We start from the raw sequence: 24447 nt of genomic DNA, 5'->3' as shown, positions 1-24447 counted from the left end.
TTAGCCTTTAATCTACAGAAAATACCATTTTCCAGTCAAGATCCACCAGTACAAAAACTGTCCAATGCTATCACTCTGGGCTAATGATATTTTATAGGACATAAACCACAGATTATATCTGTCTATAATTGATATGCTCTTATCTTGAGTATCTTTCATTAGCCCACTTTAAAGTTGGTTAGATCATCTCCTGTTTGAAATTCATTTTAATGTGCCACACTAGACTTGAGTGTTACAAGACCTTTTGTTTCTTCAGACACATTTACTTTGAAATCAGCTCTTTAAAGTTTTGCCATATTTTAATTTAATGCTAGATAAAACATCAAAAGATGTACTGTGGCATTTAACAGAGTGAGCGGCATGACAAATTTAGCAATTAACTGAGAATGATGATATGTCTATCTATCATAAAGAGAGTCACTCTCTTCTTGAGAGTCAGATTACTAACTTTTCTGTTTCTTCCTTTATTAATTTAGGTATCCTTCTACATCGAGATAATGCATGACCTTTTCAAAATTACCATGGAAACCATACTTTCTGACAAAAGTCCATAATTCCTTCCTGCAATGCATTTCATTATATATTGGAATTAAACTTACCATTGTATATAAGATAAAATATTGGTAACACTTTAGTATGCGGAACAATTCTCACTTTTAACTATAGTTGCTTATTAGCTTGCATATTGGCTGTTTATTAGTAATTATAAAGCACATATTAATGCCTTATTCTGCATGACCATATTCTACATCCCTAAATCCTACACAATACCTAAACTTAAATTATACAACAACTACTTTACTAACTATTAATAAGCAGTAAATGAAGAGTTTATTTACACTCCATACCAAAGTGTTACCAAAATATTAAATCACTCATAATCTTCAGATGGAAATGACATGAGTTAATTAATTAGAGGTTGCAAATTTTGCCATGTTAGTGCATATGAACCCTACAGATATTTCTACAATCACACAGAAAGTGTTGGAGGACAAAATCTTATGCCCACACTGCAAGTATAACACCACCACATTCCTTTGGGAAAGAAAAAAAAACAGGTCACCTAATTTTGCTTACACTATTTTTTTGGGGGAAGTTGTTTTTTGGGCTTTTTTTCCAGACCAGGTTGCTTGTTTTACGTGCATGATCTCACAATACTCACTCTCATTTAAGATTAATCTCAACTTTATAGCTTTATTTTCATCCTGCTAAACATGCTAATCAGGTTATAATTAATAAAATGTATGTGCCAGAGCTTGATAATTACTTTCAATTTGGTATACCGTTTTATGTAAAAAATACTTTTTTAAATTAATAAACAAACTAATTTTCTGCATAAAATTAACTACCCAGCTGACTACTCAGGTCACTGTTGTTTCTTCAGTGTTTGAATAAAGTTTTTTAAAAGCTCATTTCCATTTCCAAAATGGCGGAGTACGATCTGACCACCAAGATCGCGCATTTTCTAGATCGGCATTTGGTCTTTCCGCTGCTGGAATTTCTCTCTGTCAAGGAGGTAATGTATAAAACACAGCAGTGTAAAGTAAATACTTCGTTGATCTTTTATATTTTAATTGATAGGTAGTCACTAAACGGGCAGCGCCACGTGTGGCGGATCAGCTGGTCTGAATAAATGATTTGGTTTTCTTTTCTGATATTGAAGCAGAAATGTCCTCTTTATAGTGATAATTTCATTAAACACGTATTTTTATATTTTTGACAGATCAGCTATATTTAAAGCATGAATTCTTATTCCGTAGCTCTGACTTCTCTAATTCTACTCTAACCCAATTAGCACCATGGTACTTGGACATGGTGTTGTTATGTTGTAGTAACACCATGATATTCTTCAAAGTAACACGTATACCATAAATACCATTAATTATTGTGGTATATGTTAAAATACTGTTACTATGGGATACCATCACTTGGTACAACAAAAGTACTTTATTGTTTGTTGTGTGTAAGATAAATTAAAATATACATGTAATATTTCAGTGCGTTGACTTGGATACATGTCTGTTAAAATCGTATTATTATGATGTATAATTCCTCTTCAGTTTACAGTCAGTCATATATTCAGAAATCCTTATATAGTGCTGTTAAATCTTATGTTTATTGTCACGTCAGATCTACAATGAGAAGGAACTTCTCCAAGGGAAGCTGGATCTTCTCAGCGACACAAACATGGTGGACTTTGCCATGGATGTATATAAGAACCTCTATCCTGACAAAGACATTCCACATTGTAAGTGTTTCCCTCTCACTTAAAATAGAGTTAAATTAAAAAACATATGTAATATATCTGTAAAAGGGCTGAGCATTGACACTAATTTCACAATTTGATTAGATTTAAATTCACAAGCTTGCGATTTTATTCAATTCCAATTTCATTTTGATACCGATTTATTAAAAAAAAAAAAAAAAATATATATATATATATATATATACATATACATATATATATATATAAATAAATAAATATATATCAGTGGCATGCGGTCCATATAAGCTGTGAATGCTCTGCATACCCAAGCTATTCGTGGACTCTGCAATTAGTAATATTAACACTATAAATTACTATTAAATCCCTTGTTTGAGGTGTACCATAAAGCCTACATGATAAAATGTTGGTAATACGTAACTGTCCGTAATTTATTTATTTGACAAACGATGGTCATTTTCTTTAAATCTGCCAGCTAAGGAGACTTCTGGGTAAGCTGATATACAGCAGCTTTTGCACCTTCACGCTATTGTTACGGAACGTCATCGTTGTCCCGCATTCTCATTGTTTTGCTGGTCTATGGCGGATTTCATGGGCAGGATAAGCTGTGAGCGGACTGTTCGCCCAAGAGGAAAAAATGAGATCTCGATTACTGAAAATCACTTTGTATTTGATACAAAACTAACTAGACTAAATCAAATGGGGAAAAAATCATCTATAAAACTAAATCTATTTTCATAGCATTTCATTTTCTCCATAGGGAAATTTATTCTTTTATGAAAACTTCAGAGGATGTTAATCGATAGTCTGTGCGTTTGTTAAAACCATCAGTTTGCATCATTTCAACTTTTTTTTTTTTTTAGAATACTGATATTTTTATTTATTATATCCTAGGCTACTTATATTTATTATAATAACATTTTACTAATTATATTATACTTATTTTTAATTATTAATTAAAAAGTACTTCTGGCATACATTTAAATTGACGCCATGGTGTTTCTTATTTGTCATGTCTGATTTAAAAGTGAAGTATGTCGTTTCTGTGACACTAGCGGCACCTAGCAGCCTTACAAAAATACAGCATATTTTGCAAACGTACCTTTCGCATGTCGCGCCTCCCTCGACTCAAACATCACAAAAGCTCTTTGCTTGTGAAGGCACGTCTCAAAAGGTAAATGTAGGCTATTCTCAATAAAAGGTCCAACATATTAGAAATACTTTTCGCTGTGTTGCTATGTGTCATGAGTAAGCAACTGAGTAAACTAACACTTGTCTATGAGAACGTGAGCGTCTCGCTTATTAGCTGTAAACCCATTCAATGTAACTGCATGTGCATCGGCCACATTATTTACATGATGCACCACCCAGCATACCCGGTTAAAAAAGTCACCGCTCGCCACTGATATATATATATATATGTGTGTGTATATATAGCAAAATTCTCCTCTACAGAGTTCATTTTTCTAGTTAACTAATGAGTTTATGGCCATTGAATGGCTTTCCTGAGGTAAATGTGATGTTACCTGACACATGTTTACAAGCACTTTTATTGATATTTTTCTGCACTTGAAACACTGATTGAGTGATTACATGTAATGAAGATTTTCACATCAAATAACGTGTGTTACTATATATTTTATGTGTATTACTACATGTAACAATTTCTCTCTGTGTAGCCTTAAGGGAGAAAAGAACCACAGTGGTGGCCCAGCTGAAGCAGCTACAGTCTGAGACTGAACCCATAGTAAAGATGTTTGAAGATCCAGAGACTCAGAGACAAATGCAGTCCACCAGGTCTGCTGTCATCATATAACTGTTTACTGCACCTTGAAATATAATATCTGGTGTGTTTGGCGGTTAACATATGCAAAGTAACTACAACCGCGCACTTCTTTTTTTTTCTTAGAGATGGGAGGATGCTGTTTGAATATTTAGCAGACAAACATGGTGTAAGTTTTGCAACATACCTCAAACTATAAACAATTATTCTCAAAGAAGTTAATTAAAAGCTTATTGCATCGTTGAATATTTCATTTCACCAACGTTTTGCGTTGTCTCTGTATTCTTCTCTCTCAGTTTCGTCAGGAATATTTGGATACGCTGTACCGTTATGCCAAGTTCCAGTATGAATGTGGCAACTACTCGGGGGCTGCGGAGTATCTCTACTTTTTCCGTGTGCTAGTAAGTGTTCTTGTAAACAGGACTGCTAGTGTTTTATCCTGATTTGTGAAGTGTGAAATGGACTCTGAAATACTTCCTTTGGCAGATAGTAGAAACAAATTAATTTTTTTCTTCCCTGAGTGTTAGCGGCATTAAAGTGTTTTGTTTTTAATAATTTACTTGGAACAAACATCCAGCAACAGTACCTTGAGAGGTTTAGAAAGGTTGTTAAAGGAACATAAAAGTTTTATGCATTGTTTGTAACTGTTTTAAATATCTCAAAAATAACTTTGCTTATACCTGGATATGTTTGATCATTTTTTTTAAATTTATATTTATTTATTTTTAAAATTATTAGTGGACATCTTGGTATCATATGCAAAGCTATTTTTGTAATATTTAAAACATATGTATACACACACTAGTGTTGTCACGGTACCAAAATTCCAGTAGTCGGTACCAATACCATAAAAACTTTACGGTTCTCGGTACCACAGCAAAATCTGTTGGAACTATTTTACTATTTTATATAGCCTATTTTTGAAAACATAAATATGATGGTAATCATACATATAAATATTTGGAGTGTGTGTATGTTTGTGTGTGTGTATATATATATATATATATATATATATATATTTCAAATGTTTATTTCTTTTAATGTTGATGATTATAACTGACAACTAAGGAAAATCCCAAATTCAGTATCTCAGAAAATTAGAATATTGTGAAAAGGTTCAATATTGAAGACACCTGGTGCCACACTCTAATCAGCTAATTAACTCAAAACACCTGCAAAGGCCTTTAAATGGTCTCTCAGTCTAGTTCTGTAAGCTACACAATCATGGGGAAGACTGCTGACTTGACAGTTGTCCAAAAGACGACCATTGACACCTTGCACAAGGAGGGCAAGACACAAAAGGTCATTGCAAAAGAGGCTGGCTGTTCACAGAGCTCTGTGTCCAAGCACATTAATAGAGAGGCGAAGGGAAGGAAAAGATGTGGTAGAAAAAAAGTGTACAAGCAATAGGGATAATCGCACCCTGGAGAGGATTGTGAAACAAAACCCATTCAAAAATGTGGGGGAGATTCACAAAGAGTGGACTGCAGCTGGAGTCAGTGCTTCAAGAACCACTACGCACAGACGTATGCAAGACATGGGTTTCAGCTGTCGCATTCCTTGTGTCAAGCCACTCTTGAACAACAGACAGCGTCAGAAGCGTCTCGCCTGGGCTAAAGACAAAAAGGACTGGACTGCTGCTGAGTGGTCCAAAGTTATGTTCTCTGATGAAAGTAAATTTTGCATTTCCTTTGGAAATCAGGGTCCCAGAGTCTGGAGGAAGAGAGGAGAGGCACACAATCCATGTTGCTTGAGGTCCAGTGTAAAGTTTCCACAGTCAGTGATGGTTTGGGGTGCCATGTCATCTGCTGGTGTTGGTCCACTGTGTTTTCTGAGGTCCAAGGTCAACGCAGTCGTATACCAGGAAGTTTTAGAGCACTTCATGCTTCCCGCTGCTGACCAACTTTATGGAGATGCAGATTTCATTTTCCAACAGGACTTGGCACCTGCACACAGTGCCAAAGCTACCAGTACCTGGTTTAAGGACCATGGTATCCCTGTTCTTAATTAGCCAGCAAACTCGCCTGACCTTAACCCCATAGAAAATCTATGGGGTATTGTGAAGAGGAAGATGCGATATGCCAGACCCAACAATGCAGAAGAGCTGAAGGCCACTATCAGAGCAACCTGGGCTCTTATGACACCTGAGCAGTGCCACAGACTGATCGACTCCATGCCACGCCGCATTGCTGCAGTAATTCAGGCAAAAGGAGCCCCAACTAAGTATTGAGTGCTGTACATGCTCATACTTTTCATGTTCATACTTTTCAGTTGGCCAAGATTTCTAAAAATCCTTTCTTTGTATTGGTCTTAAGTAATGTTCTAATTTTCTGAGATACTGAATTTGGGATTTTCCTTAGTTGTCAGTTATAATCGTCAAAATTAAAAGAAATAAACATTTGAAATATATCAGTCTGTGTGTAATGAATGAATATAATATACAAGTTTCACTTTTTGAATGGAATTAGTGAAATAAATCAACTTTTTGATGATATTCTAATTATATGACCAGCACCTTATATATATATATATATATATATATATATATATACAAATAAATTTTGAAATATAAAAAAAAAAACAAAAAAAAAAAACATCCATTTTGTAACAGACGTGCGTATTTATTTTAGCTATTCCATCAGTGAAATGACACACTTCAGCCTGTAAAACTATGAAATAAATATCGGTAAATAATGGTAACTAGGGATGCACCGATCCGCCTTTTTCGCTTCCGATACCGATTCCGATACCTGGGATTCAGTATCGGCCGATACCGATCCGATCCGATATTCAAGTAATAAGAAAAGTGCTAAATTACCTAATAAACTGTATGCCTCACTTAGGGCTGTGACGATCGGCATGACAACCGCGCCACCGCGGTCGTGGAGTGTCACCGGCGGTAGTGTGGCGTGTATATAATATATAATCTCAAAGGTCGCGTTAACTGAAAAATTTCCGTCATTGATGGAATTTTTTTTTTTAGCAGTGACGGAAAAAATCTGCAGCCTGTCCGTCGTTTTGACAGATTATGTAACTTGTAACTGTAATTCCCACCCCTGTCCAGTAGGTGGCTAGTGCGCTCCAGTGTGGCAGCAGAGCAGAGCAGAGCGCGAGTTCAGTCTGCAGAATAAAATGAAAACGATGCGTTTGATTACACACACCCAGTTTGTCCATTTTATTATATATTATATTATAATACTTTCTTTTCATAATATAAATAAATGCATAGCCTAGGCCTATTTGTTTATCCTATAAGTTTGTGAATAAACATGAAAATGTGGACGAAAGCAGAAGCTATTAAATGTCTTATAATTAAAATATAAAAATTAAAATGATGCAACAACATATGATAGATAGGACAGAACAAAAAAAATGCTATTAACAATCTTTCATTGTGCAAAAGTATTATAATATGAACGGCTCCCATACAGAGCGGCACAAAGCGCTATGCGCATCCCGTGTGCAGAATGATGTGCTTGAAGCACCATGGAGTCACATCGCGCAGCGGCCGCGCTCCGTATTGAAAAGTTAAAAGCACAAAGTGAAGATATATTGATGCGTACTGTATTACCGGTATCTTGATTAAGTATAATAATAGAAACATTGATTCATCTTGGAGAGTTTCAGTGTGTTGACTGTCGTAACCGACCGCGACACACAGTTTGAATGCTGAATTGAGAATGACTGACAGCCTCGCGGAGGGAGGCATTTACGTGAACTTTAATTTAACGACTTAAATATTTATCTGTACCTCAAATTAAACTATGGCTTCAGAACACTTGGAATATAGTGCACAGAAACTTTATGGTGCTTTTTAATGTGTTTGTGCCTTTTGTGGCGCTTAACAATAACACAGAATAGTACACGCACAGTATCGGATTTGGATTGAGCCCGTCCGGCCGATACCCGATCCGGCAAAAATGGCAGTATCGGAGCCGATACACGATCTGAATATCGGATCGGTGCATCCCTAATGGTAACCTAAATAATAAGAAAGTTAAATATTATTTAAAAAAAAAAAAAAAACATTCATTTTTTATTTCCACACAAAGATGCGTCATATAGCCTGCTGCTCTGCGCTTTGAGAGGGATGTGGGACACGAGCAGGAAAGAGACCATTTCTCTTTAATAATATCTTCATGTTATCTCCTGATGTTACAAGCAACTGGCACTTGTTGTAAAAGGTCTGAAGAGCGAGTTTTATCCTCCGCAGGGGCAAGACATTCAGGCTATGTTTGATTTTGCGCTGCCAGAGAAAGTGAAAGTAAAAATCACCAGCGTGTGTGAAACGCGTTATACAAATAAACTTGACGTGCCTTATAAAGTCTAATAACAAGCATAAATTGTGTTAAAAAGAAATTGACGCGCAAGCAAAAACGTATCTGTCCTACGGTGTTTTTCTACTTTACCACAGTAAAGAATGCGAATAGCCTATAATAGGCCTAAAAGTGAACGAAAGGAAGAAATGTTTATAATCCCCTTCGTGAGTGAAGATTTTGGGTGACCAGATCGCGATTCGCAAAACAGAATACAAAGCTTAAATTTATGGACTCGCGTACCTCTCTCATTGGCATGAACCAAAATGTTTCCATGGCTGCGATGTCACATTTAATTGCTAACCTATTATTTATTTTGTAAACAAAGCTTTGTGCTTCGGTACCGAATATACCCGGATTCTCGGTACTACCGGTACTACAGAAATGCTGGTATCATCACATTTTCAACATTTCAGTACCGACTTGGTACCGAAGTACCGGTACTTTTGACAACACTAACACACACCATTCAAAAGTTTAGGACAATTAAGATTTTTAATTTATTTATTTGCAAAAATTAATACTTTTGTTCAGCAAGGATGCGTTAAATGGATCAAAAGTGACAGTAAAGACATTTATAATGTTACAAAAGATTTCATTTTAATGCTGTTCTTTTTTAATTTTTTTTTTTTAAAGAAAACATTTCTTTTCCTGAAAGAAATGTATAACGGTTTCAACAAAAATATTACACAGCACAACTGTTTTCAACATTAATAATAATAAAAAATGTTTCTTGAGCACCAAATCAGCATCTTAAATGAATATGAATGAATCATGTGGACAGTGAGGACTGGAGTAATGTTGCTGATAATTCAAAAAGTCAGCTTTAAAAAATATGTTAAAATAGAAAAGTTATTTTAAATTGTAAATCTTCTCAATTATTTTCTAACAAAATAAGAGACTTGTGGGTTCAAAATTGTGTCTTAACCAATCGAGATGTGACCATTTTTTTTATCAACGCTGAAAAATGTAAAGCTATGTGAGCAGAATCAATGAAATTTCATTGTGGAAATTGGCAGAGAATTGATACCAACAAAATGTTTTGTTGTCACGACTCAGGTTCCCTCCACGGACAGGAATGCTTTGAGCTCTCTCTGGGGAAAACTGGCATCTGAGATCCTCATGCAGAACTGGGAGGCGGCCATGGAGGACCTGACCCGCTTACGAGAGACCATCGACAACAACGTATGTCTGTCCGGCATCCTTCAAGTCTCTGTCTCCCCTGTATAATAGAAGCTTTGCAGCTGCATTTCATCAGCTGGTGAAATCCAATATCCTTCCCACTGGTTAATTTGCTGTATCACCCATGTTCCTTTGAGCTCAGATATAACAGTCCTTTAGCAGACATCAGGCATTAGATCAACTATACACACAAAAATTGACCACGATGACATTTACATTGCATCAGCTTTGAGAAGTAAATGCTTGGCATTTTTATTTGCGGTGCAGTTAAATGATGGATGTGTGTGGATTTACTGCAGCCTCGTTTGCTTTGCTAGTCCCTGCTAGTAATGTAACGTCAACGATATGACATAAGGCTGAGGCAATGTTGACACATTTTTAATTAAACCATGTTTTTTTTTTTCTGCCACGGTTCAGTCGGTGAGTTCCCCTCTTCAGTCTCTTCAGCAGAGGACGTGGCTCATACACTGGTCTCTGTTTGTCTTCTTTAACCACCCCAAAGGCAGAGACAACATCATCGAGCTGTTCCTCTATCAGCCCCAGTGAGTACAACAACACAAAATTCCCTCTTTGGCTATAACAAGCGCTCAAATTGCTCATTAGAGAATGTAGAAGTGCAACAAACCACATTTGCATAACATTTTTGTTGTCATTTGCCAAAGGGACTTGCCAGGAAGTGCGTGTTATGTTTGCAACAATTACTTTCGGAGAGGGCATCTGGAAAATTCACTGTTAATGAGAATTGCTATTGAGAGCGTTAAATTTTTTAGGAGGAACAGTGCTTGTTTGCGTGACCATATAATGAGCGCCGCTCAGTTTGAGCACTTTGAAGATGACACGCTCTGTGTTGAGTGTTTGAAAGACCACAGTGAGTAATACTAAAACAGGAACCAATCAAAGCAGATTTTGTTAACGAAATGTCCACTTTTTTTCTCATGTTTTGTAATTGCGATAGGTTTGTTTTAATACATTTTTAGGGCTGAATATCCATACTGATTTCTTGAAAACAATAATGGCAAAAAGGAATCCTGTGATGGCAAAGCTGAATTCTCAGCAGTTGTTACTCCAGTCTTCAGTGTCACATGATCCTTCAGAAATCATTTTTTATCCTGATTTGGTGCTCAAAAAATGTTTCTTATTATTGTCATTAAAACATTTGTGCTGCTTAATATTTTTGTGGAAACCATGATACATTTTTTTAATGATATTGTTTTTAAGGATTCTTTGATAAATAGAAAGTTGAAAAGAACAGCATTTATTTGAAATAGAAATCTTTTTTAACATTACAAATGCCACTTTTAATCAGTTTAAATGCATCCTTGCTGAATAAAAATATTAATTAACTTATTTTATTAAAAAAAAAACCTTACTGACCTCAAACTCTTGTATTGTCTGTTTCTCAGGTACCTGAATGCAATTCAGACCATGTGCCCCCACATTCTGCGCTACTTGACCACGGCTGTCATTACCAACAAGGATGTGAGAAAACGGCGACAGGTCCTGAAAGACCTGGTCAAGGTCATCCAACAGGTTAGCATGATTTACCTACGCGGTGGATTTTTATAAGTGGCTACTGGGTATTAGGAATTGCACCGACTAATCGAATAGTCGACTTTAATGCTCTGCCATGACGCTTTAAAGGGTTAGTTCACCCAAAAATGAAAATAATGTCATTTATTACTCACCCTCATGCTGTTCCAAACCCGTAAGACCTTCGTTAATCTTCGGAACACAAATTAAGATATTTTTGTTGAAATCCGATGGCTCAGTGAGGCCTGCATAGCCAGCAACGACATTTCCTCTCTCAAGATCCATTAATGTGCTAAAAACATATTTAAATCAGTTCATGTGAGTACAGTGGCTCAATATTAATATTATAAAGCGACGAGAATATTTTTGGTGCACCAAAAAAAAACAAAATAACGACTTACATAGTGATGGCCGATTTCAAAACGCTGCGTCAGGAAGCTTCGGAGCATTATGAATCAGCGTGTCGAATCAGCGGTTCGGAGCGCCAAAGTCACGTGATTTCAGCAGTTTGGCGGTTTGACACGCTGACTCATAATGCTCCGAAGCTTCCTGACGCAGTGTTTTGAAATCAGCCATCACTATATAAGTCGTTATTTTGTTTTTTTTGGCGCACCAAAAATATTCTTGTCGCTTTATAATATTAATAATGAGCCACTGTACTCACATGAACTGATTTAAATATGTTTTTAATTTGTGTTCCGAAGATTAACGAAGGTCTTACGGGTGTGGAACGCCATGAGGGTGAGTAATAAATTACATAATTTTTATTTTTGGGTGAACTAACCCTTTAAGCTAGACGTCAACTCGTCACTGTACATGGCCTACAGAGGATGCAACAGGATAAGAAATCTCTGAAGTCCACATTTACGCTCCATATCCAACAGTAAATGACAAAAAAATGCATACTTCAAGAGTGCTTCACAAGATATGTTTGTTTATACCATCTGGATGCGCAATATTGATCGGGTGAATGCATGTTTTAAACAGCTTATTGTACACGTAAGTTAATCGGTGTTCTAAACTAATGCACGCTGCTGAATTGTAACATGCACACACATACAGAAAGTAGATTTTACATCATGTGCAGATCGCACGCACACAGAAACATTCAGTAGCGCAGAAATATATTGTCAACACTGTTCTGTGATTTATCAATAAAATAGCTTAGAAACTGAAAAGTTCTAGCATACATCAATCCACATTGCTGCTGAAAGCTTTAGGCTGCAACCTGTCTGAGAGTTGCCACAATGGCGAGTGATTAAAAATGCCCTCCAGGGCTGGAAATTTAAAAATCATTTAATCCAGAAATCTGTATTAACCTCAGAATTATCTCTAAGTAAAAAGAGGTGCTAAAGTCTGATTTTTGTGGTGGCTGTGCTTTAAAATTGAATTATTATAATCTGAATTCAAGTGATTGAAGGATTTTGAAAGTCTGACAGTAATCAGTGTTGAGTACTACTGTAAGGTTAACCCTGCCTGTTTTTCTCAAAAAGTAATCAAACGTAATCAGTTACATTACATTAATAAACTAATTGAAATATATGAACATTTTCAAAACAAAATAGTCAAATTACAATCAATACAAATACGCATTTGGTTCTAACTAAACTGAAATTTCAATGTATTACCATCTTCCATCCTGACTTGTCTTTTTTGACTGAGTAAAACTGAAATACGTATTTATTAATTTAGATTTCTCATAAAAAGTCGGAGTGAACTGCGGCGCTAATAGTCACACCAATGCGCGCTGTGCACAGAAGATCAACGGCCAAGTTCAGGATTTTCATTAAATAACACAATAAATTTCCTATCGTATACCCCCAGAACACTTGGAATATAATACATGTGTCACATGGGATCATTTTTACATCTTTTTTTTTTTTTAAAAAAAAGCTTGATGCTGGTTGATATCCACTGGCATTATATGAAGTGTGAGCTGGACATTTTTTTTTTTTTTTTTTTTTTTTTTTTTTTTAAATCTCCTTTTGTTGTCCATAAAAGAAAGAGCATACAGCATTAGAATAACACCAGGGTGAATTTATGACTTAAATTTCATTTCATTTCAAAGTCATTAAAGGGTTAGTTCACCCAAAAATGAAAATTCTGTCATTAATTACTCACCCTCATGTCGTTCCACACCCGTAAGACCTTCGTTCATCTTCGGAACACAAATTAAGATATTTTTGATGAAATCCGAGAGGTATCTGACTCCTCCATAGACAGCAATTTAACAATCACTGTCAAGGCCCAGAAAGGTACTGAAGACATTGTTAAAATAGTCTACATGACTACAGTGGTTCAACCTTAATGTTATGAAGCGACGAGAATACTTTTTGTGTGCAAAAACAAAACAAAAATAACGACTTTATTCAACAATCTCATCTCTTCCATGTCGGTCTCCTACACAGTTGACATAGTAAACACAGTGCAGCGCATGGACTATTTTAACAATGTCTTTGAGAGTTCTGTCTTTATTAAAATCAACACATTAACAATTTCTCTCATATCCTCCCACGACCCACCCGCAATTAACTGGAATGTTATTTTTATTACTTGAACTGCGCGACTTGCGGATATAACTATTGGCTAAACTTCACTGTGGACAATTCAGCATGATTAAAGCTTCCAGGATGTCGAGCCCTGTTATGGTAATTCTAACAGCAATTATCTATATCATTATCAACATTGCTTTAAATATTAAAGCTGAAATAAACACTCAAGAAAAAAATTAGTTGACCATCCCTTGATCACGCATAATATGCATAAAACAGCACTATGTTTTTATGAAAAGCGCATCCGAGCCAACAGAGTTTATTTGAGTTCAGATCGTTGTGAAGGTTGTCCTCTTTGTGGTTCAGATGAATGAGCTCACAGATTCTCCTTTGAGGTTTCTAGCTCGACAAGCATCATCGCATTCCATTACGCTCATACTAGATGTGCTTCCTTTTAAGTATTGATTCAGAGTTTGTGAATTAGCGTCTCTTTTTAAATGTAGTAGTCAGAGTGCTTCTTGGGGCGACGCCACATTTATACCCCTGACTTTGGCACTAGCTGTCAAATTAGCACGAGATTAATGTTTCGCTCTGCTTTCACTCTCTCAACAGGAGTCATACACATACAAGGATCCCATCACAGAGTTTGTGGAGTGCCTCTACGTTAACTTTGATTTTGACAGCGCCCAGAAAAAACTGAGGGAGTGCGAGTCGGTAAGACCACCACCTGCTGTGTGCTAACAGGGCTGTCATCCCTGTCATTCCCACTGTACACTGTTTCCCTCAGTTTGAATCTGTTGGAGACATATATTGAGAGGAACGCTCATCCTTTTGCATTTAGCCATAGGTCCATTCATCCACTGCAAATCCCCGTCTACTGTAATTTAATACTGTTTCCCACTGGGCTTTTCAAAGCTTTTCTGCTGTCAGTTCTCAGACCTACAGCTATGAGGCAGCTTCTCTCAGATGTGGCCTAGTTGGGCCAGAGGGAGCGTTTAGCATTCAGACCTGTGAGAACGTAATCTCAGCTGCCTTTTTACCACCATTTCAGTTTACGCCTTTGGGATTTGTGTCTATAAAAGCTGATCTAGGTTCAGCTGTAGTAAAGGGTTCTTTTATTTATTTATTTTTAGTTATTTTAAATATCTAGTGTTGGGTGTGTGTGTATATATATATATATATATATATATATAATGTATATATGAAATTAATACACTAAAATATTAAATTGATCAGAAGTGACAGTAAATACTTTTACACTGTAACTAAATACATCTAATTTTTAGTTCTTTTTGAACTCTCTATTCATTAAATATTCCTGAATTTTTTTTTTATCACTGTTTCAACAAAAATATTAAGCAGGACAACTGATCTCAACATTGATGATAATAAGAAATGTTTCTTGTCCAAATCAGCATATTAGAATGATTTCTGAAGGATCATGTGACACTGAAGACTGAAAAAATGATGCTGAAAATTCAGTTTTGCCATAACAGGAATAAATTACATTTTAAAATATATTTTAGACCATTATTTTTGTAATTCTGTTTGTGCTACTTGTGTGCAGACATGTTACACACTTTACTCTCAAGGTTTATTGGAGAAAAAGTATTTTCCTATAATAATTAATTTTTTTTTTTAAATGGAAAATTAAGTTAATTTTAAACAGACTGTTTTAAAAATACATAGTGCAGTCTCAGAGCCATTTAGTAGACCTCAACAATATTTACACAACTTCCAAAGCACATAATTTGAATGGACTCTATTTGTTTTCAAGGTACTGGTGAACGACTTCTTTTTGGTGGCCTGCTTGGAGGATTTTATTGAAAACGCACGGCTGTTCATCTTTGAGACGTTCTGCCGGATCCATCAGTGCATCAGCATCAGGTAGCCCCCCTCCCAGGATGAATCCTGATAGACTAGTGTGCGCTAATCCTCTTAGCGCTGTAAAAGGAGCGTAGCGTGCTGCGAGGATTCACTGCGCTGCCAGGATCAATGGACCCCAGCCAAATCTGACAAAAGCTGAGAGACATTACAATTGTGTACCTTCTGAAGAACGAGCTAAGGATAGCTAGATGGAGAGTACAACAGTTTGTTACAACAGTGTTATTTTAGTATCATTGAGATACTATTAGTTATTTATAGTTTGATTTTATTTTTTATTTTTTTCCCCCCATTTTAATTTTAAAGATTTTGTTGTGTGTCTGTTTAACATTAAAGGGATAGTTCACCCAAAAATGAAAATTACCCCATGATTTATTCACCCTCAAGCCATCCTTGGTGTATATGACTTTCTTCTTTCAGACGAATACGAGTAAATTATGGGGTAATTTTCATTTTTGGGTGAACTAACCCCAAGTTAAATGAAATGAAGTAACAAATGTTTGTTATGGATTTTGTTTAAGTTAACTCTATTAACTTTTACAGGTGTTACATTGATGCTTGCTATTATGACCATTTTCATAGTCTTGATTTTGTTTTTGGGGTCTACTATAATAGGTTTTCATGCTTGAAATGCTTAAAAAAACACACTTTTCTCACATTTTTAATATTATTGCAGCACCTCTCTTTCCAGTCTGTCAGTAACTCTCTGAGCTGCATTTCTCAAAAGCATCTTGAGCTAAGTTGATCTTAGAGACCATTGGTAACAACTTGTCTGTGATTTACTCAGGCTTACAACGCTTTTGGAAAATGCAGCCCTGTTTAGTTCCTGTCTCTATGAAGCCCCTCCTTCCAAAAAGCACAATGTGCTCTGATTGGTCAGCTGGACCAGTGTGTTGTGATTGGTCAACCGCTTTGAGCGTGTTTCGGAAATGTCACACTCCTTACCATATCCACGAGTCTCAACACACTACTAACGCAACTCAACTCGGCCTCGCCAGTTTTTCTTGTGTACATTACATGCGACATTACATGCGACATTTCATTTTTGGGTGAACTATCCCTTTAATGTTAGTTGAAAATGCAATGCAATAGTACCCCTTTAACAGTTTCTTTGAACACCACTACTTAGAAACCCTGTTGTGTTCACATTTAATCGCAGACATGGTGGTGCATCTTAATTCATGTCATCAGCTTTTGTTTATCACACTCATTGATTTTCACTGAGACTGTTTGAACTCTTGTTTGAAGATGAGGGCTACAGCTCGTTGTTGACCTTAGGCAATCTCTGTATTTCTCATTTTCTCTCTCTCTTCCATCGCTCTTCCTGTCTCTGGGCAGCATGTTGGCAGATAAGCTGAATATGACCCCAGAGGAAGCTGAGAGATGGATCGTAAACTTGATCCGCAATGCCAGACTGGATGCCAAAATCGACTCCAAACTGGTGAGTGAGCTCTGGGGTGCAGAACACATGTTCAAACACAAAGACCATTATTTTAAGACTCTCTCTGACAGTGAAAGAGGGCCTTTTGTTTGTACATTGTTTAAATAAGGTACGCATAGCCTAGAGCAATTTTGTTATTTTACAGTTAGTCTTACATTGAATTTTCATTTTATTTTTGTTGTTTTAGCTGAATACGACCTTTTTAAAGGGATAATTCACCCAAAAAATCAGTTACGCACCCTTCAAACTTATAATTTTTTTGGTAGCAGTTTACAATTGGGTTTCATTTAATAGCTTTAGTTAACAAGAGCTAACAATGAACAATACTTCTACATCATTTATTAATCTTAGTTAATATAAATCTCAATATGTACTATTAGATTTTATATTTTACAATATGTCAGTGCAAGTTGCTTTCGGTTAAGACAGCTCAAACATGCATTTTAGTCTGGGACTAGCTTAAGCCTTGTCTGTGAAACCAGGCACAAAAGTTAAAGTGCTCAGCGTAAATGAGTACACCCCCTTTGAAAAGTAACATTTTAAACAATATCTCTATGAACACAAAAACAATTTCCAAAATGTTGACAAGACTACGTTTTATATAGCATCAGTTTAACTTATAAAATGAAAGTAAGGTTAATAATATAACTTAGAGAACAAAATTTCAGTTTTACCGAATGACGATATTTTCAAACAATGTAAACAGGCTGATATCTAGCTAGCTAGCTAGCAAAAGCATAATCAAACATTTATATTTAGTACAAGTTTTTAAAATATTACAACATTTTCCATGTTTTATAGCTGTTGTACCGAATGACGTGTATGAGCAAGTGAAAACATAAATATTCTTCAAATATAATTTCAAATAGTTAAGAGAGAGTTAGTTACTTTGCTTCATTACCATGTGGTCCTTTGCAGGTGTCTGAATGATGTCACATCCTGTCACATGATATTGACATCATGACTTTATCCAAAATCGCCCCTTTATATTGGTTACTCCGAATGACAGCAGTGAAATTAATTTTCTGGACATTCTTTCTCATAACAAAGCAACGACTTCTACACATAATTTTAATACCATTTTGCACTATGTTATTGCTGATATATGATGTTATGCCAGAATAAAAAAAATACACATTTATTAAATTTTAATATATTGTAATGAAATGGCTGTATTGGCCTTTGAATGGTTAAACCAAATTACCTTTTGACACTTCAAAATCTTAAAAATACCATTATATATAGCAAAATATAACTAAAACCTTTTGAATTCAATAAGATTGAGTTGTACAACCTTACATACTTTGGATGTCATATCTTTGTTTATTATTATTATTATTAAGGCCTTTGGACAAAAAAAATGACCCGTCACGTCATTGACCCATATATCACTTTAACTATTAACCTAGGTTACTGTTAATTTATAAATATTATATTATTCAGTGATAATTATTGTATTATGAACAAACATGAATGTTAATTTATACTGAAGTGATAAAATTGTATTTGTAGAAATTACCATTAAGATTAATAAACCCTGTAAAAATTGCGTTTCACGTAAGCAATTGCATGAAGTAATGTTAACATACAGAATGTCAAGTCTTTCCAAAAAACTCTCTATTATACTCTATATTATACGTTATATTCTTATATTCTATATTAAATATATATTATATTCTTCAGAAGTTTTCTTCATATTAGCTGCACCTCTCATAAATCTATTCTTTTGTGGCTGTGCATATCTAACTTGCCTTCACAATGCGTCATGGCTGGTTTGATGTCTTTGACCATTGTGTGCAGTGAGCAAAGTTTGAACGTACAAATGCGAAAAAGATTTTAGAGCTACAGAGTATGATGGAAACATGAGGGTGACTTTTTTTGTATTGGTTGAGCTTTTCTTTAACTGTGGGGTTGAAAGGGAAAAGCCAACTTTAGTTTACTTTCTTGTGTGTGTTTGTTATGAATAGTGCCTAAGATTTTATTGTAAGCTAAGCTGATATAGGAACTAGGGGTGTGCGATATTGATAAAAAATAATATTGCAAAATTTTCTGGGATTTTGTCGATAACAATAAATAGACGATATTTTGCTGAGTGTGTTTCTTGGCAGGTTTAGGACTGCTGTTGACAGCTGACTCCTAAAGTTTTTGTTATTCTTCATATTCTACGTTTCATCAATGCTGATGAAACGTAGAAGCTACATCTGAAGTGACATTGAGATTTTTACACAGACTGTTTAATGCAGCTCAAAGGTGACATAAATGATTTTAACCTGCAGTTACAAATGCATAACAAATGTTTTGATGTTTTAAAAATAGAACAGTGATGATATACCGAACAGGCATTACATTATGGCCACTGACAGGTGAGTGGATAACACTGTTATCTCTTAATCACCTGTTAGTGGGTGGGATATATTAGGCAGCAAGTGAACATTTTGTCCTCAAAGTTGATGTGTTAGAAAGAAGCAGGAAAAATGGGCACGTGTAAGGATTTGGGCGAGTTTGACAAGGGCCAAATTAGGGATGCACGATATATCGGCCACCATATCAGTATTATTTCCTTAAGCTGAGACTTTAGATGCACACTGTCCGCCATTATGGTTTTGAATTGCTTGAAATATGATTGAATTCACTTCAAAAAGGAAAATACAGTTAAGTACAGCGCAAGTCTGTCATATAGACTGCATAAAATTATGAGAACATTATAATTGTGTGTGCTTTAATGGTGAGACTTTTGTTTTTGTAATCAGGCTCTCAAAAATTATATAAAAATTTTGATTAAGATTTATCAGCCAATATATCGGTTATTGGCTTTCAAATATAAAGAGTTATCGGTATTGGCCAAAGTTTTCGTATCGGTGAATCCCTAGGCCAAATTGTGATGGCTAGACGACTGAGTCAGAGCATCTCCAAAACTACAGTTCTCCCGGTCTGCAGTGGTCAGTATCTATCAAAAGTGGTCCAAGGAAGGAACAGTGGTGAACCGACGACAGGGTCATGGGCGGCCAAGGCTCATTGATGCACGTGGGGAGCAAAGGCTGGCCGGTGTGGTCCGATCCAACAGACAAGCTACTGTAGCTCAAATTGCTCAAGAAGTTAAAGCTGGTTCTGATAGAAAGGTGTGAGAATACACAGTGCATCGCAGTTCGTTGCGTATGGGGCTGCATAGCCGCAGACCTGTCAGGGTGCCCGTGCTGACCCCTGTCCACCACCGAAAGTGCCAACAGTGGGTATGTGAGCATCAGAACTGGACCACGGAGCAATGGAAGAAGGTGGCCTGGTCTGATGAATCATGTTTTCTTTTACATCACGTGGATGGCCGGGTGCGTGTGCGTCGCTCACTTGGGGAGCATACGGCACCAGGATGCACTATGGGAAGAAGGCAAGCCGGCGGAGGCAGTGTGATGCTTTGGGCAATGTTCTGCTGGGAAACCTTGGGTCCTGCCAATTCCCTGGTGGCTGTGGCCTCTTTCAGCAGGATAATGCGCCATGCCACTAAGCAAAAATGGTTCAGGAATGGTTTGAGGAGCACAACAACAAGTTTGAGGTGTTGACTTGGCCTCCAGATTCCCCAGATCTCAATCCAATCAAGCATCTGTAGGATGTGCTGAACAAACATGTCCGATCCATGGAGGCTCCACCTCACAACTTAGAGGATTTATAGGATCTGCTGCTAACATCTTGGTGCCAGATACCACAGCACACCTTCAGGGGTCTAGTGGAGTCCATGCCTCGACGGTTCAGGGCTGTTTTGGCAGCAAAAGGGGGACCAACACAATATTAGGAAGGTGGTCATAATGTTATGCCCGATCTGTGTATATGAAATGATTTTAAAATTGAAAAGATACTTTAAATATGAAACTAAAACCGCCAGTAGGTGGTGGCAAGTCACTGTTAATGAGCAAATCATTGAGTCATTAATTCAACTGATTCGTTCGGTAACGAAACACTGCTGTGTTGTTCAGAGACTCAAAACAGTTCTGCTGTGGCTTCGTTTGGAACTATTTTTGTCTTTGAAATAGGGCAAAACAGGCAGTATTGTCAAAAATGTAAGTCACTTAATTGTTTATTTAACTGTTGTATAAAATCAATATCACATTTGCATTCGTGCTGATATTTGGGGGGGAAAAAAGATATAAATATAGCCTAAAAGATAAATACTCACACAGGGACGATAGCGTAAATCACGCAGTGAGAGTGTTCACTCTAAATGCGCACACGCAGTAGTCTAACCTAAACCGAAAAGGCTACATCACGCAGTGTATGCACTCTCTAGGTGTGTTTTTGTTTGGTTTTTGCAAAGTGATGGACATACTCGATAATGTCAGATTGCACATTGTTAAAACAATTATATAATCGTAGACGATATATATCGTACACCCCTAATAGGAACTGTAATTTAGTAAAAGAATTGTCTGAAGTTTTGCAAGTCACTTTAAAACCAAGGTGACTTTGAAGCCCCAAATCCCCTTAAGCCTTTACTTTTTCATTATAATACTTTAAAGTTGTTTGATAATTCATATAGGTGTTCTTGTAGTTTTACACGGTTCACTGTTCCTGCCTAATGGATGTTTTCTACTCAGGGTCACGTGGTGATGGGGAACAACGCTGTGTCGCCGTATCAACAAGTGATCGAGAAGACCAAGAGCCTGTCATTCCGCAGTCAGATGCTGGCCATGAACATCGAGAAGAAGATCAGTCACAGCAGCAGGAACGAGGTACCAGACTCAAAGCAAACAAAACGGGGTGTTCAGGGGGAGCAGACCGAAGTAATGAGTTTTTCCTTCAGCCGGGCCTCATTGGAATCATTACCGTCATTAAATGAGAGTGCTGGGAAACTTTTACTTTTAAGCGTTGAAGCATTTTTCCCTTAACTGAACATTAGCCAGCATTAGCTGGCATACAGTTCCCCTAAATATCTTGCACATTCCCAAATCAAAGCCCAGACTCAGCCTAATGTCTGAATAATCAGATTTTATGTCAGCGAAATAATTCACGTCATGTATCTATTGCTGTCCTGTATTTTGCTTGATGTTCACTCTGAAGACATTGCTTGAGTCAGAGCATTTAAAATATTTATGTCAAACTCATTTAATAGAAATTGTTTTGAGTAAACTTCTGCTGTATATGCTGCATCTTTTATGCCACTAATGATCCTCCATTTCCTTTCTAGACACCGAACTGGGCCGGTCAAGAAACTGGCTTCTATTAGAATGGAAGCAAAGGCGAACAGTGGATCAACTGTTACACTCCTCAACCTCATCTTAGTATTTAACTAACATCTTTTATCTAGCCATGTTTTATATTAGGATCACTTTACAAAAGACTGTTGCCGACGTTTCCAGCATGACAAAGCTATGGAGTTTTGGGATGTTCCCGTAAATTATGTATTCTGTATGAAGGAAGGATTTTACCAGGCAAGTTTTTATAAATTATTCCAGTTCTGTGTAATCTCAAATGACATTTTTCTTTTTCCATATGCAAGTGATTGTTTTGAACATTATAACACCACAATAAACAATGAAAGTGTGTTTCTGAACACATTTTCAAGGATCCTACAACATACTTCTGGAATCGTTAATGTTCAAAGGTGAACTGTATAATTTGTGTCGTCATTGGGCTTTCCAAACGCTCCCTATTTCTATTATTGTTTGGTCAAAAAGGCCCTGGTCCAATCTCTAGTCGTTTAAGCCAACGTTTATCTTGTGAGAAACTTTAAACTCACAGCATTTTTAATGGCTAATAGTTTTCTGTGCACAGTAAAATTGGGATGGGCGAAAGTATTTTAAAGGATTAGTTCACACAAAAATATAAATTCTGTCATTAATTACTCACCCTCATGTCGTTCCACACCCGTAAGACCTTCATTCATCTTCAGAAACCAAATTAAGATATTTTTGATGAAATCCGAGAGGTATATGACTCATCCATAGACAGCAATTTAACCAACAATTTCAAGGTCCAGAAAGGTACTAAAGACATCATTAAAACTGTCGACATGACTGCAGTGATTCAACCTTCATTTTATGATGCAACGAGAATAATTTTTGTGCGCAAAAACAAAACGAAAATAACGACTTTATTATACAATCTCTTCTCTTCCCTGTCATTATCCTTACGTAGTTGCCGCAGGAAGCACAGGCTTCCATGTTTACGTTCGAATGCCAGCTCAGTATTGGCCAATCAATTTGGCTGATCACATGAGCAGCACGATGCATGCGTGTGATGCTGACGCAGGAGCCGGCCAATAAGGAGTCGGCTTTCTGACATAGAATCTGGGAGCGCTTAATTTTGTTTTTGCGCACAAAAAGTATTCTCATCGCTTCATAAAATTAAGGTTAAACCACTGCAGTCACGTCGACTTTTTAACAATGTCTTTAGTACCTTTCTGGGCCTTGAAAGTGTTGAGTCATATACCTCTTGGATTTCATCAAAAATATGTTAATTTGTGTTCTGAAGATGAACGAAGGTCTTACGGGTGTGGAACGACATGAGGGTGAGTAATTAACGACAGAATTTAAATTTTTGGGTGAACTAATCCTTTAACTTCCGAAAAACTACACTCTTCACTATTAATATTCATGCTTTTTTATTTTTCACAATATCAACAGGGTTCCTACAGTCCTGCAATATTAGAGAATTTAAAAAGTGTGACTTTCAGGCCTAGAAAAGTTATGGAAATGAATCATCTTAAAAAGTCTTGGAAATTTCTGTAACATTTATACACTACTGTACAAAAGTTTGGGGTCAGTAAGATTTTGTAACATTTTTAAAAGAAGTCATTTATGCTCACCAGAGCTGAATTTATTCTTCAAATACAGTAATAAACACAATTACAATTTAAAATTACTTTTCTATTTTAATATATAGTAGTGTAATTTATTCCTGTGATGGCAAAGCTGAATTTTCAGCATCATTATTCCCAGTCTTTAGTGTCACACGATCCTTCAGAAATCATTCTAATTTGCTGCTCAAGAATAATTGCTTACTATTATCAATGTTAAAACTGTTGTGTTGCTTAAAGGGTTAGTTCACCCAAAAATGAAAATTCTGTCGTTAATTACTCACCCTCATGTCGTTCCACACCCGTAAGACCTTCGTTCATCTTCGGAACACAAATTAAGATATTTTTGATGAAATCCAATGGCTCATTGAGGCCTCTATTGAGAGCAAAGCCACTGAACCTCTCAAGAGCCATAAAGGTACTAAAAACATATTTAAAACAGTTCATGCGAGTACAGTGGTTCTACCTTAATATTATAAAGCGACGAGAATACTTTTTGTGCACCAAAAAACTAAATAATGACTTTTCAACAATATCTAGTGATGGACGATTTCAAAACACTGCTTCAGAGCTTTACGAATCGAATCAGTGGTTCGGAGCGCCAAAGTCACGTGATTTCAGTAGTTTAGCCGTTTGATAGGAGATCCGAATCACTAATTCGAAACAAAAGATTCATAAAGCTTTTGATTGTTTTGAAATCGGCCATCACTAGATATTGTTGAAAAGTCGTTATTTTGTTTTTTTAATGGACAAAAAGTATTCTCGTCGCTTTATAATATTAAGGCAGAACCACTGTACTAACATGAACTGT

At 36.4% G+C, this 24447-nt stretch overlaps 1 protein-coding gene across 1 annotated transcript; it reads left to right on the top strand.

The window, feature by feature from the left end:
* Positions 1-1378: 1378 nt before the first annotated feature.
* On the top strand, positions 1379-22415 carry eif3eb (eukaryotic translation initiation factor 3, subunit E, b). Its single transcript, XM_051873396.1, has 13 exons — positions 1379-1516; positions 2131-2248; positions 3904-4021; positions 4134-4176; positions 4304-4408; positions 9383-9508; positions 9923-10047; positions 10909-11035; positions 14140-14241; positions 15305-15414; positions 16750-16852; positions 21436-21570; positions 22026-22415. The coding sequence occupies exons 1-13, from the start codon at positions 1427-1429 to the stop codon at positions 22062-22064; spliced, it is 1341 nt and encodes a 446-aa protein (XP_051729356.1). The 5' UTR covers positions 1379-1426; the 3' UTR covers positions 22065-22415.
* The last annotated feature ends 2032 nt before the right edge of the window (positions 22416-24447 follow it).

This window comes from Ctenopharyngodon idella, chromosome 19 (assembly GCF_019924925.1).
Source record: "Ctenopharyngodon idella isolate HZGC_01 chromosome 19, HZGC01, whole genome shotgun sequence".
NCBI classification, from domain to species: Eukaryota; Metazoa; Chordata; class Actinopteri; order Cypriniformes; family Xenocyprididae; genus Ctenopharyngodon; species Ctenopharyngodon idella.
The sequence above is the reverse complement of the archived record's forward strand: the minus strand, read 5'-3'. Positions and strand labels throughout refer to the sequence as shown.